Source organism: Oryza glaberrima, chromosome 5, assembly GCF_000147395.1.
Source record: "Oryza glaberrima chromosome 5, OglaRS2, whole genome shotgun sequence".
NCBI lineage: Eukaryota > Viridiplantae > Streptophyta > Magnoliopsida > Poales > Poaceae > Oryza > Oryza glaberrima.
In genome coordinates this window covers 12,178,693-12,192,779 of record NC_068330.1, presented here as the reverse complement: position 1 = coordinate 12,192,779, position 14,087 = coordinate 12,178,693, and the positions used below count along the sequence as shown (strand labels likewise).

The 14,087-nt window shown below is 40.5% G+C and overlaps 1 protein-coding gene across 2 annotated transcripts; it reads left to right on the top strand.

Moving 5' to 3' along the window:
* The first annotated feature begins 311 nt into the window (after window positions 1-311).
* Window positions 312-13,696, top strand: LOC127773274 (mediator of RNA polymerase II transcription subunit 33A-like). Of its 2 annotated transcripts, XR_008017556.1 has the most exons (13): window positions 312-734; window positions 852-962; window positions 4,336-4,689; window positions 5,760-6,070; window positions 6,149-6,240; window positions 6,334-6,655; window positions 6,753-6,948; window positions 7,057-7,171; window positions 7,333-7,491; window positions 7,609-8,272; window positions 10,534-10,743; window positions 12,089-13,394; window positions 13,501-13,696. XR_008017556.1 is itself a non-coding variant. In XM_052299314.1 (12 exons), the coding sequence occupies exons 1-12, from the start codon at window positions 436-438 to the stop codon at window positions 13,177-13,179; spliced, it is 3,924 nt and encodes a 1,307-aa protein (XP_052155274.1). In that variant the 5' UTR covers window positions 312-435; the 3' UTR covers window positions 13,180-13,696. The 2 variants fall into 2 exon arrangements, 1 of the variants encoding a protein (XP_052155274.1); XM_052299314.1 differs by having other exon boundaries at window positions 12,089-13,696.
* The last annotated feature ends 391 nt before the right edge of the window (window positions 13,697-14,087 follow it).

Below are 14,087 nucleotides of genomic sequence, written 5' to 3'. Positions count from 1 at the left end.
CGAAAAAAGTAATATGGGATATGATACAGGATGAGTGATGTGTTATCGGACACTACCCGTACCTGATTTTGAATTTAAAGTAAGATATGAGTTAGGATATGGAAATGTTGTGATCCGACCTTACCCACCCCGTTTTCACCCCTATATGGCAATACCCTCGGAAACCTGAGCCGAGGTCCATTCCTGCATTACTAGTATCCTGAGCGGTCTATTTGCAAAAGCAAGAATACAACACATGGGCCATAATGTAAAAGGTCCTGCATAGGCGGGCGCGCAATAAAGCCGAGCGTCATTTCCTCGTCCTCTCCTCTGTCCTCCGTTCCGCCACGCTTTTCTCTGCTTCTCTTCTCTTCTCTTCTCTTCTCCATCGTTCCAAAACCACTCGCCCCGTAAAACCCCCTCAAACCTCCCTCCCGCGGCGGCGCAATCGCGTTCATGGCGGCCGCCACCGCCGCCGCCGCCGCCGAGCTGGAGCGGCGGGTGATGGCGGCGGTGAAGGCGTCCGCGGCGCGCGGCGACCCCCCGCTCCTGCAGGCCGCCGAGGCCGCGCGCTGCGCCCGGGAGGCCTCCTCCTCCATCTCCGTCGATGGCGGGGCCGGGGCCGCGCTCGCCGCGGCGCTGGTGTCCAACCTGTGCTTCGCGCACAACACGGGCGCGATGTGGAAGGTGCTGGACCAGGCCATGGCGTCCCGCCTCGTCTCCCCGCTCCTCGCCCTCGCGCTGCTCACCCCGAGGTCCCGAGCAAACCCTCGTTTCGCCCCCTAATCCACCGCCGAATAGTTCGATTCCGTGCGGGTTTTGAGACCTCGGGTTGAGATTAATCAGATTGTGTTGGGGGGGAATTTCTGCAGGGTGGTGCCCAACCGGCAGGCGCAGCCGGAGGCATACAGGCTCTACCTCGAGCTGCTCGGCCAGTACACGGTCGCCCCGGTCTGCACGGAGAGCGTGGAGACGAAGGCCATGTAAGCACCGATTGCTCCATACTACAGTCTCAATTGCTTGCTTCACATTGGTTTGTCTCGTGCTCTGGATTTGTTGATGACATGGACATATGCCCCTATCCCCACACAAACTTATGGGCGTGCTACAAACCTTTGAATTGGTCAACGTGCTTGCGAGATTCCGTCCAAATCCGCGGTGTGCTCGTGTTGCTGATGTTGATGCTATTATTTTCCGGGTTGTAGGGTAGGGCTGATGGTTTGAGAGGGATCGCTTGCGCTGCGCCAGTGGGGCCTGTGTAGAGGGAGAAATTTTGTTAGGTTGAAAACGATGTGAATTTCCTAGTTGTGTGCCGTCTTGGTTTTGAAAGTTCAAAGTTGATAGCACAAGGCCAGAGGGGCACTCCTTTTTGGTGCACTGTGGTTTTGAAGACTTCCAAAGTGCTCCCATGGTCCAATTGTCTGATTGGACTGTAGTACGAGATAAAAGGATGCATAGGGCAGGATACCACCAATGACCTTTTTTTTTTCAATCCAAACCTGTTTGGACAACTGCAGCCCATGATTACATGATCTTTGTGCACCTGTCCACATTGTGATCTTTACCAAGGTTGTTTGGACATTCGTGAAAGATATTCATATGGATGGTTACTTCTTTCACCCTTTTGTGGAAACGTGGACATATCCTCTTTGTTATCAGGCTAACATAGTTTATTTATATAATAGTAGTAGAACAATCAAATTAATGTAGCTGACTAGCTGACATATGCATGGCTGGACAGCTGGCTGTGATGAGTATGACAGCCAACAGTTATGTACAGTGATTTGTCATGTGTACGCCTGGACTACATGCTGTCATGAACGTATGCACAACAGTAGTCAACAGCGCCCACATGAGATTCAGGATGCTAGTTTTAAAGTACAACCTTTGTGCTTTTTTTTTTGTCATTTAGGACATTAACACGATCTCCAATGCACATGTATTTTCATTGTTCTTTTCCTAGTTATGTATTTATAAAAAAAGTTGGTAGTGTAACTAGATGAAAGTAATTTTGAGGACAAATATAGTAATATCATTTTTACATATCAAATTATAATATGTTCAATAATTAAATAAAATATACGCAGACGCAGCCAACGTGTAATACTATGCATGTAGTAGCAGAACCTACTGTAAAATTCAAGTGGAGTTTTGATTCAAGTTCTTATTTTCACATAATACCACATATGCTGTTAATAGTGTGTGGGATAAAGGCCATCTGCTATTTTTCATGTGCTGCTATTTTACACTGTCATGCGGTTCTCCTCCCCTCCCCTCCCCTCATTCATCCGTCGTTGGTGATGGCGCCTCCGTGATCCTCTGTACCACGCCCCGCCGGACCTCCACCAAGCTTCCACTACGAGCTAGAGAATGAGAGGATGAGGGAAAAAAGGTGGGGACTGGGGAGGAAGGACTCCAGCAATGACATGTGGGGCCGCAGAGGTAGAAAGAGAGAGGAAAGAGAAGAGAGAGATGGGAGAACTGACCTATGGGGTCAGGGGTATTGGATGTTTCACGCTGTTTCTCTCCATTATTTAGCCAGAAATGAATATTCTAATAGACGCGGTGTCCAGCAGCAAATATCCATGTTTTGGGAGTGCTTTCCCCGAAAGATTAACTTCTGCAGTGTTCACCAGCTAAAATTGCAAAGTCGTGATGTCCTATACCAAAATTTGCCAATCTTTACTGCCAGTCTAAATAAAGACTACTACAGTTGGACTTCAGACTCTCAGAGAACGGCTTGTTTATTCATCTTTGCTACCATGAATGCTGCTACTGAATACTCTTTTGTGTCAAGCCAGCCCTAAACTCATCTAACCAATCATATTAACAAACAATACGCCATGTGGAAGGGTTCATGGGGGTAAACAATGCCATGAACCATAGTAAAAAATGCCGGACCAGCCACCGAACCATCTGAGCTCCTGGTTTGCTGGTGTAACGGTCCGACTGCTGGGTCAGCCATTCAGCTGCAGGACCAGAAACACTTATGTCATGTGTACATATCCTTCATTGGTCACACCATGCGGGTTGGCTAGCTGGAGGGTTTGACTCCCATATCACCTCTTTTTGCACAAATATTTGGAGTAATATGTGTATGAGCCTTACTAGGTAGACTATTGGGCCTAATAAAGGTCCATGTCTTGGTTCATCTGGTCCTCACTTGGTCAATTGCATGAATGGTCCTTCAAGTAAGCTGAACAGCTGAGGGCGCTGGTTCCGCTTTTTGTACTATGACATGAACCCCTGCACATGAAACACTATTTTAGTCATGTATGTTTGATATATTGTATAATATATTATACTTGGAAAGCGAAATTCATGTGATGATAGTCTGACTGTCATGCTTTGATATCCCTTATGTGCAAAAATCCTGAATCCTTCAGATGCTGTGAGATATGATACAAGTGTGTTTGGTATTAAGTCTTTAAGACCAAAGTAGATGAATACCATAGGGAACTAACATGGCAATGAAACAATCATGACATTGAAGAAGATTTGGTTATTCCTATAATCGTATTGCATATTCCTTAAACTCAAGCTCAAAATAGCACAAGGGGTTGACACTTTCCGACAACCCTCTTGGACCTTTTGTACCCTCGCGTAATTGTTTTACACAAGAATCCACTCATGTGCTCTAAATTGCTTCTACTTGCTTTGGATGAGTCCCTGTGGCTTGTTCATGGCTTGGGTTGTTTATTGCCATCCCCCTTTTATATACAAGTTCACTAGTCATCTTCCAAACAGAAGTAGAAATCATAATCTTGTTAGTGTTCGTCCTAATCGGGTAGGATACAAGTCACACACCTTTCAACACTGGCATACTCCATTTAGATCCTTGTCCATACTTAAATGTGTACGTATAATGCGTTATGCAAAGCAGGCATGTCTCCTCAAGTGCATATCTAATGGTCCAGCGCTTCATCTAATTTGTGTTATTTCATATGTGATCTGATCTGCATCTGGTGCTGCTTTCATGTCATCAGGATAGGAGCATCTGTTTTTCTAGCTACTTCATTACTAAGTACTCCCTCCGTCCCACTCACTAAGGCGCACGCACACTTTTAAATTCAACTCTTTAAATATTTGACCAATAAATATTTTATTATAAATTAAATTTTATTTGATGAAAATAATAACATTGGATTATCATTTAGATTTACTTTTATATGATTATGATTTAGTTGCTACAAACATTGTAGTATATGAGAAATTTAAAGTCAAAGATTAGTTTAGTGAGTGGGATGGAGGGAGCACTCAACGAGAAAAAGAAACATATTTTTAGTTTATTTAATTAATTATCAGAACTGTTGGATTCTGTAAAATGTTCCTAATTATCTTCATTTCCCATTGCAGGTTAGTCAAATCTATTGATGATGCTTTGCATCTTTCAGATAGCTATGGGTTTCAGAGAATGGATTTTGGACATACAGTTATTTTGTTTGTGTTAAGCGTTATCAAAATATTGACTGACTGTATATTGGAAGATTGTGGTTTGCCAACTATTGATGGTGATGGACATGACATTTCATATGCTATTGGAGCAGAAAAAAGTATGAACATAGATGGCAAGGGAAGCTCATTTGATAGGAAAGATGAGCACCGTGAATATCTGAGGAGGAAGAACACAATTATGACTTTAGAAGTAGTTGAGAAGATCACTGCTAACAAAAATACTCAAGTTTTTCTCCGTCTAGTCTATCGTAACACGTATGCAGCTGCATCCTTGTTTCTTAATCTTTATTGCCTAAGAAAAAAAGATTAAATAAAATCTTATATATCCATCCGTACTCTCTATCAATTTTTTCATGATATGATGCAGTTTTGTTTTACTTGAGTTTTTAGCTTTTATTATTTGAATATACTTAGGTATACAATTTAAATCTTTCATCATTATATCATATGTTAATTTTGTGGCAGAAACTGCTTAGTTAGAAAATCCACTCAAATCTTTTATCATGTAATACTGTTTTCAAATTTACCATTTTTCACCTTGTCTGATTCTGATATCAGTTTTAGTGATTCAGCTTCATTTGAGACATAGATTCATTAAACAACTGGTTTTCTTGCCATCACATTGAAACCGCTTGATGTGCAAATGCAAATGTGAAGTTTTTTAACATAAAAGTGTATGATATTTTGGCAGATATTATGCAGTAAGATTTCATATTTCACAGCCATTGACAGATCTAATAAATCCGTTCTGACTTAGACATTTAGTTGATGCTGCTGGCTGCAGCAAAACATTCATTCTGGATTTTAGATAATTTCCTCATGGTTTGAAAGTTGTCACTGTTTTAAGTTTTGATCAAATTCTAGATAACTGTAGATTAAGGGTTCAACATCTTTAGATCTAGACTTCTTATCTGAAGATTTCTTATTAGGTTGGTTTCATGATCTCATCTAGTTTCTGCAGTCCAAAGGTGAAGTTAATCCGTGTTATAGATAAAAGAATAGTTTTACTTTAGGTTTTTAGGGCTGTAAATAGTCTGATGGTCTGATCTCCACAATGGTCAGAATCAGACCAGGTTAATTGGGGCTAGATAGTTCACTCCGAAACAGAGGCCAGACCACCAGTATCACCGAAAAAACTTATCTTTGAGTTGGGATGACTCTATACTTCAAAGTTGGGTTTTTATTTCAGTTGTCATTTCACTCATATATAATTGCTGTGCGTTTAGCTGTTTCAATCCTACATGGAAGCTGGAATAATTAAAAGTTTCACTTAACTGGCATCCACACTGACTGGAAACCCTTTTTTTATGGATGTGCTAGGGTAGACCTGAAAATTTCAATATTTTGCTCCAGAGGCTTCAGCTTATTGGTGCTCTGAAGTCAAAGAATTTTGGAACTGCACATAATCTGCTAGGCAGCTTGATGATGAATATACGAAAAGTTGTTACTACAGGACATCAATTACACAAAGGCAATCTATTGGGAAGTATTGTGAGTACAAAGCCTTGCAGTTCTGCTGCACGCAGTGTCTTTGGCGCTGGAAAGAGCTCTTGTTGGATACCTTTTGACATGTTTATGGAGAACACAATGGACGGAAGACATCTTGATACCATATCATCAATTGAAGCTCTGACAGGTTCTAATATATTTTTCAGTTGTTGATTCAACTGCTGTATAACCTTTTTTATCAACTTGAAACCTTTGGTTGGCACAGAACTTGCTAAGACACTTCAAGTTCTTAATCGAGCAACCTGGCAAGAAACCTTTCAAGCTCTGTGGATTTCAGCTTTACGGCTTATACAACGAGTTAAGATAACTTTTGAAACATCATTTTTTTCTTTATTAACAGATGAGGAAGCTAGAATGTTCGTTTAATGTAATTTTGTATCTGTTTACTAGGATCGTGGCATTCCAGAAGGGCCATTTCCTCATCTTCATTCTCGATTGTGCATGTTATTGGCTATTGTACCTCTGTCTATTGCTTCCATTCTTAAGGAAGAGTCTGACAAGATTGAAGGTGGAATGGTCTCTGTTAGAAGAGGAGAATTATTGTCTTCACTTCAAGTTCTAGGGCAATTTTTTGGTCTTCTTTCTCCTCCACCAGCAGTAGTGCAGTCAGCAAATATTGCAGCTAGGAAAGCATTAGTTGCTTTATCTATTTTGAAGGATCGGAATGAGAGAGGTCACAATTATTCCAAAGATATCTCCTCTATTAAAGCAGGTTATCTCAGACTGATTTTACAATATCTAGTATTTTTCTTATGCATTTCTTATTAGTAAACAATTCATTTTCTCTCATAATCATTCTAAAATTGCAGCGGGAAATATGCTACATCTTATTGTGGAAGCTTGTATAGCAAGGAATTTAGTTGATACATCTGTTTATTTCTGGCCTAGCTATGTTGTTCCAGTTAAAGACGCATCTGCTGTTGAGGAATCCCCTTGGTCAGCCTTAATGGAAGGGTCACCCCTTATGGGCCTTAAGGATGCACTTATGGTTACACCTGCTTCGAGGTGATGAGTCATGGACTTGTAAAATTCAATTCCTTAAGAGCATTTTGGGTTTTTTAATGTTTGCTCACTAGCTTGATTAATGGTACCGTTCCTACTTGATTATTTTAGCCTAGCAGAGTTGGAGAAATTGCAACCTTTTGCAGTAAGTGGGTCAGATGAGGAAAAGTTGGCGGCTTCTAAGATTCTGTGTGGAGCATCCCTTCTTCGTGGCTGGAACATTCAGGTAGAATTCTGTGTGGAGCAGAAATAGAACGAGTGGCACATACAAAATGCTCTTGTTCTATTTTACAATCTTTGGCCTGAAAAGTTCCGTATAGTATGTGTCACTATTGACTATTACTGCCTTTGAAAATGATTTAATGTGGCTTTCCTGTGCTCTTTTAGGAACATGTTATCCAAATGGTGCTTAAGTTGCTGTCTACATTGCTCCCCCTAGACTCTGGATCAGATGGGTTCTATATACATCACATGCCTATGCTGCATGCTCTCATATCTGGGATTTCTTCAATTGATGTGGTTCATATTCTCTCTATGTATGGCTTGGTAAGGAAATCGATGTTTTTCATAAAGACAATGAATTGCTAAATTTCAGAGTTGCATTTTAAATTATTAAAGCAAATATCAATATGCTGGATTTTATATAATTTACAAACTTTTCAGGTTCCAGAACTAGCTGCCATTCTAATGCCTTTATGCGAAATATTTGGATCATTACCTTCGTCTGACCATAGGAATTGTAGTTTTGAAGAGGCCTCTGTGTACTCCGTATTCTCATGTGCTTTCCTGTGTCTTCTTCGCTTGTGGAAATTTCATAGACCCCCTGTGGAGTATGCACTATCAAAACATGGAGTCTTTGTTTGCTCAGAGATCAGTTTGGATTTTCTCCTGCTACTACGAAACAGTCATTTTGCTTTGAATAGTCCGTATGATGTTAGCAGAAAGAGCATATTTCAACTAGATCCATCGTTTCAAAAACCGGTGTATATTGACTCATTTCCAAAGCTACGGGCATGGTACTTTCAGAATCAGGCTTGCATAGCCTCTACTCTTTCTAGTTCTTACAAAAGGAAAAGTATCCTTCAAGTAGCCAATAAGATACTGAAAATTGTCTGCCATAAAATGTCAAAAAGTGGCATCCCTCCTGTCAGTTCCCAATCAACATCAAGTTCCAGTATGAGTGGTTCATCTCTAGGCACACAAGATGATGTCTCCCAAGGGCCGCCAGCTACTGCATGGGAAGTGCTGGAAGCTGTTCCTTTTGTGCTTGAGACTGTTTTAGCTGCCTGCGCACATGGGAGGCTTTCGTCTCGCGATTTGATTACAGGTTTTTATTCAGTATCCTGCATTTTACTTGCATATCTAACACTGGTCTTCAATTTACACTAACAAGCTAAATCTTCCATTTACATTTAAGTAGTGTTGTTCAGAAACTAATAATATCTTTTTGATGAAGTTTCTTAATTCCCTCAAGTTCATACTCCCTCCTCTGTAGGAATAAGTCTTGGCTGGTTGGTCTTGGTCTTGTGGTGCCTTTCCCTGCTTTTTAGCTTTCTAGGACAGCATCTCTACTTTCAGTTTGGATGCTCTAAGACAGCAGTTAGGACAGCAGTTTGTTGAGATGCTCTAGGACAGTTTGTTGAGATGCTCTAGGACAATTTGTTGGGATGCTCTAGGACAGCACCCTCTTAGACTAGCATGGCTGCTACAAGCAGCTATAAATATGTATCCAATCCTCTTTGGGAGGATATGGCTGGACATGGCTTTTTATGTTTTGTGAATGAAGAAAACCAGAAAATTGTCCCACCTCGAGTGCCATCCTCTTCTCAATGAGAGTAACCATTGAAATTCTAACATCCTCCGTCCCAAAATATAGCAACCAGTACTACATATGACATGTCCCCCTGTCCAGATCCTTAGTAGCAGCATGTGTCGCATCTAGTACTACGGTGTTATATTTTGGGATGGAGGGAGTAGTATTTAGTTCTAGTTCTGTCCTGTAAGTTATCCCAGTTACTTTCCACTGTGAAAGATTGAATCAAATGCCTTCAGTAACAAAATTTCTTTGAGCTTTTATTATCATCAATTTAACTCAAGTGCAATAGTACTACTTTCATAAATGTCATCCTGAATTTAAAATTGCTTACGTGTATTCAATATTCATATATTATGTAATTTAATTTGCAAAAATATTTCTGTCTATGGATATACTTCTCCTGTCCCAAAATAAATGGATCTCTCGCATTCCAAGGAAACTTTAGTAGGGAGGGTAAAACACTAAAATGCCCCTCGATGAGAAATTAGTATTAGTGGGTGGGTAGGTAAGGAGTATTGAAGGGATACGATTTCTTGATTTGTGGACCAAGGGTAGGTAAGAGCCTACTCCATTCCAAAATATAAACATGTCTAGGATTCAAAAAGTGTACCACAACATAAGCATTTTTAGGACACTGATTCCAGTGCACGGATATCAAAGCATTTTCAATCATTAGGAGCTTGGGAAGGGAATCTAAGCAATTCAAAATTTGACCAATGAGGTGATTGAAAAGAAATCTTTTCCCTCAACCTTAATCTTTGCCAAACAACTTATTTTGGGACAAATTTTGAACTCTAGAAATCAATTTATTTTGGGATGAGTACCTTTGAATATTTCAGTTCTCAATGAGACTATCACCTAATATTTAGGTGGTATACATAAAAAAGTTGGCTTTAGACTTTCATTTCCTGTCTTTTTTTTTATTTTCAATTAATCAACTCGATCGTGCATGAAAATATTTTCCTTTTCCTCTAAGTGGTCTAAATATTTTATCAGATTACTGGGTTTTTAAGTGTACAGGATGAAATGGAATGTCATAGTTTAATATGACCTCATAAACATTTAAAGGTAATTTTACCTTGTAAGATGGTATCCCAGGCTGATTTTTGTTTTCACATTTTAACTCGTTGAGAGCTGCCATGGAGTTGATTAAAAATGAGAGTAACTTTGGTCAGAATTGGAAAGAAGGGATTGCACAGGGTGACAAATGGGAGATGAGATTCTCCATTTGCCCCATTTAAGCTCTAGTTGAGTAGCCTAGAACTCTAGATAACTTCAGTATGGCCAATTTTGGTGTTTGAGCAGTCAACGTAGAAACTTGCTTGTAAAACCACCTTTTGGGAGCAGTGGCGGAGTCCGCATCGTCATCAAGCCCAGGTGTCAAAGAGCATTTCCTGGTTGCTGGCTACTTCTTATAGGTGTTTCTGGTAGTTGATAGTGATGACGCCAGCGGCAGAGCTCAGGTGGACACTTGATCAGCCTGGGAGCTGGCTGCACCACTGCTTGGGGGTTAAAGATCCTGTTAAGTGGACTTTGGTCTTGTACTTCAAAGTTTAGGGCAACTCGTCTGGTTGTAGTTCTTAGAGTTATGTAGGATCTACTAAGTCTATGGCACTATGGACGTTTTCCCTCTATGTAGCATTATATAAAAAGCTCACCTTCCAGCTATCTGCAAATTGTTTTCGTTTATCGAAATTGACAGACATCAACTGTATTTTTCACTTCCCATTGTCATTGCATATTTACTGGTGCATACCGTTACACTCTTACAGGCTTGAGGAATCTTGCGGACTTCTTGCCTGCTTCAGTTGCTGTTATTGTCAGCTACTTTTCGGCAGAAATTACTCGTGGCTTATGGAAGCCAGTTATGCTGAATGGGACTGACTGGCCCAGTCCTGCTGCAACGCTTTTAGCAGTTGAGTCCGATATTGAGGAGGCTCTTGCATCCGCTGGTGTTCATATTAACATCTCTCCACGAACACGTAAGTTTATGTCTTTCTATACAAATGATTCATTTCTGTTTGCTACTACAAGCTACCGTTGTTTCTATTTTTTATTTCATTTCCAGTGGCCTTATAAGTTGTTGACCTCAGTATTTGATGTTTGAACATTGTTTTATGCATTCACTCTGGGTTCTGTGGAGCAAAACTTAAGCTATCCTCCCTCCATTATTATAAGTCACTTTGGGTTTGTCCGAAGTCAAACCTTTTCAAGTTTGACCAAGTTTATAGAAAAATATACCAGCATCTACGATACCAAATTAGTTTTATTAAATCCATCATTGGATAGATTTTTATAGTATATTTATTATGTTGGAAATTTTTTGTTATATTTTTCTATAAAATTGGTCAAACTTGAAGAGATTTGACTTAGGACAAACCCAAAGTGACTTATAATATGAAACGGAGGGAGTACATCATGAGATATATTTGTTATAAACTTATAATGGTAGGTGTGAATGTTGTACATGTATACATTAAATAGCTGCTTTAAATTATAATTAGTGATCTAGCATTTAATCTGCATACAGAAGTAGTAAATGTACTGTGATAAACTTATAATGGGCACCCAACTCTGGCGACACCCAAGCCAGCGACTAAATCAGGATTGTGTGAGGATTATCTTCAAGTTGGTTTTATCAGGATTATTAGATTGGTTCACTACTTCACTGTTAGTTAATGAGTTCCAAGAGTTTAGCTTCATTTGTAGGATTGATGCCTCTCCTATAAAGGGACTTGGCCAGATAATGAAGAGATAAGCAAGAATTTAGTCCACTCTGTTTTCTTCTTCCTCCACCACTGCACTGGGATGATGAGGTGCAGAACGCCCTCATCCTCCTGTCATCCATGGCTATAGACTTCAATCAACTCCACAGAACCCACTAGCTGAAGACCATGACACCACTAAAGATCCGTAGTGGGATACCTACGATATCCCCAACTCTCTTTTAAAGAGTAAGAAATTGCATAAATTTTATTTTAGGATCTACTCCTACCTTTACTTTAGTAATTAAAAAACTTGGCTTTTAAAAGGACAGAAACACATTTCTTATTAAATTAGGTTGCTAATAACACAGGAGTAGTGGTGGTTCCATGGTTGTATGTCACAGGTATATACTGCTGTTATCATATTATCCTCTTTAATGTTGGTACGTTTACTCATTCATGTCAAATAGGGGCTTTACAGGCGATAGTAAATCATTTATTTGTCTTCATTTGTGAGCTATGCCATTGAAAATTTATCTTGAATTTAAGAAGACTTTCCTTGTAAGCTATTTAAATGTAAGCTTCTTATACTATAACTGTTGCTTGTCACTCAATCATACAGGTCCACCAATCCCAATGCTTCCATTACCAATAGCAACTCTTATCAGCTTATCAATAACTGTTAAGATGGAGGAATTTAATCACTTACAAGGAATTATTGACAAAGGAGTGGAAATTTGTGCTACATCAAGTTCATGGCCTAGCATGGCAATCATAGGGGCATTCTGGGCACAAAAAGTTCGGCGGTGGCATGATTATATCATCCAGTCATGTTCAGAGACACCATTTACCAGAGATAAAAATGCAGTTGCTCAACTAATCAGGAGTTGCTTCTCATCTTTCCTTGGGCCTTTGGTTGATGGGCGTTCTTGCTTTGTAGCTGACAGAGGAGTGAATAGGCTGCTGGGGCAGGCTCACCAAGAAAGAAGTCCCCGGTTTTCTTTATCGCCAGGATTACTTTACACACGATGCTGCCGGATGTTTCCTGACAACTATTTTGTATGTGAAGAGATTTTGAAGGTTGTCATTGAGAGAGCTCGTGCATTAGCAAATGAATGTGACTCTAGTAGACCTCATCTTCTGAAGTCTGGTCGGATGACACTATCTTCTGCCACATGTTCTGTAGAGCAGATAGCATCACTTGCAGCATCTATGCTTTGTCATGCTGGTGGAATGAAGTTGGTTCGTCTTCTGTATGAGCAGATTCTGCCAACAATGCTGCTTTCAGCTGGTGAAGCAAGGCTGGGTTCTGCTGGACCAGTGTGCAGTAGTTTTGAAGGATTTGCTTTGGCATATGTTCTCCTTGTTTCTGGGGCCAGCACCTGGGGAGTAGGAGAAACCTCCCCAGTTTATACTTCCGTATACACATCGAAGAGGCAACGGGTTGTAGATAGGCACTTGGAGTTTGTCGCCAATGTAATGCAGGGTAACATTGAGCTTGGCTGTGGCCAGGTCACTTGGAGAACCTATGTTATATGTTTTGTGGGCTTGCTGGTCGACTTTGCGCCAACATGGATCCCTGAGGTGAAGCTCGAGACGCTGAAGAAGCTGGCGTCTGGGCTTTGGAAATGGCACGAGTGCGATCTTGCCCTCTCTTTGCTCGAGCGAGGGGGTCCAAAGGCCATATCTACAGTGGTTGAATACATCCTATGATATGCCCGTGCCAAATTGGTGCTCTAATTTGCCATGTACTTATGCTCTCTTGCTCCAGTACAGGCATACTCATCTTACACCTGATCTGACGTGCAGAGACCCCCATCAGAGAAGCATATGTTCTAGTAGATGGCTTGCTCTGAACTAGATAGAAGTCTATACTACAGAAAGGATATCCAGCAGTTAGGTGTTTACACTTTACAGTACATTTACAGGTCAGTTCTTATTCTGGTCTTGCTGATCACAGTGCATGTGTACATAATTCGTGGAATCTTCTCTTGGTCGCAATTTATATTCACAAATGTAATTCAAATGTCTTAGATAGGATGACATGGTGTAAATGATCAAGCATAGCTGCCACTCCAATGACATGGTGTAAATGATCTTTCCGGCTCAATTGGAGATCAGATTATTTTTTTGGTTTTGCTCTTTCTTCAAAGGAACCGAGACCAAGTCTTCCAAGCCTGTTTCGACCATAGCATTGGTGACAGACTACAGAAAAGAGAAGTTACATTTACATATAGTCCACTGTATTACTGTTCATATGATCAATGTACAATCTGGTAAGTACAGTAGTGACTCGCTCTCTAGAACATCTGGAACCAACAAACCTGTCATGCTATTGAGCATACAACGGTTTTTTTTTTCTAAAAACAGTCAAGGCGAAACTTGAAAATTTTCCCTATACCTTCACCGGCTATCTCAACGGAGCAGGAGAGAGACGTGACAAGTGTCTTTTTGCTGGTAGATTTTGCATGTACAGCTAACAACACGGCAGCGCAATGAAGTGAAGTGGTACTAGTTGAGTCGTTAGTCAGAACTCAGAACCCATTGATTTCCGGTCCCAGACGAGGAGATTCTTGACAGCGAGAGAACAAGAAAGGCTTCGCGAACATTATTTGCAATCG

Excerpts from the sequence above, each read along its gene's own strand:
- LOC127773274 (XM_052299314.1), top strand. The coding sequence starts at position 436 with ATGGCGGCCGCCACCGCCGCCGCCGCCGCCGAGCTGGAGCGGCGGGTG. Across the intron at positions 963-4,335 it reads AGCGTGGAGACGAAGGCCAT|GTTAGTCAAATCTATTGATG; the intron begins GTAAGCACCGAT and ends TTCCCATTGCAG. Across the intron at positions 10,744-12,088 it reads TAACATCTCTCCACGAACAC|GTCCACCAATCCCAATGCTT; the intron begins GTAAGTTTATGT and ends TCAATCATACAG.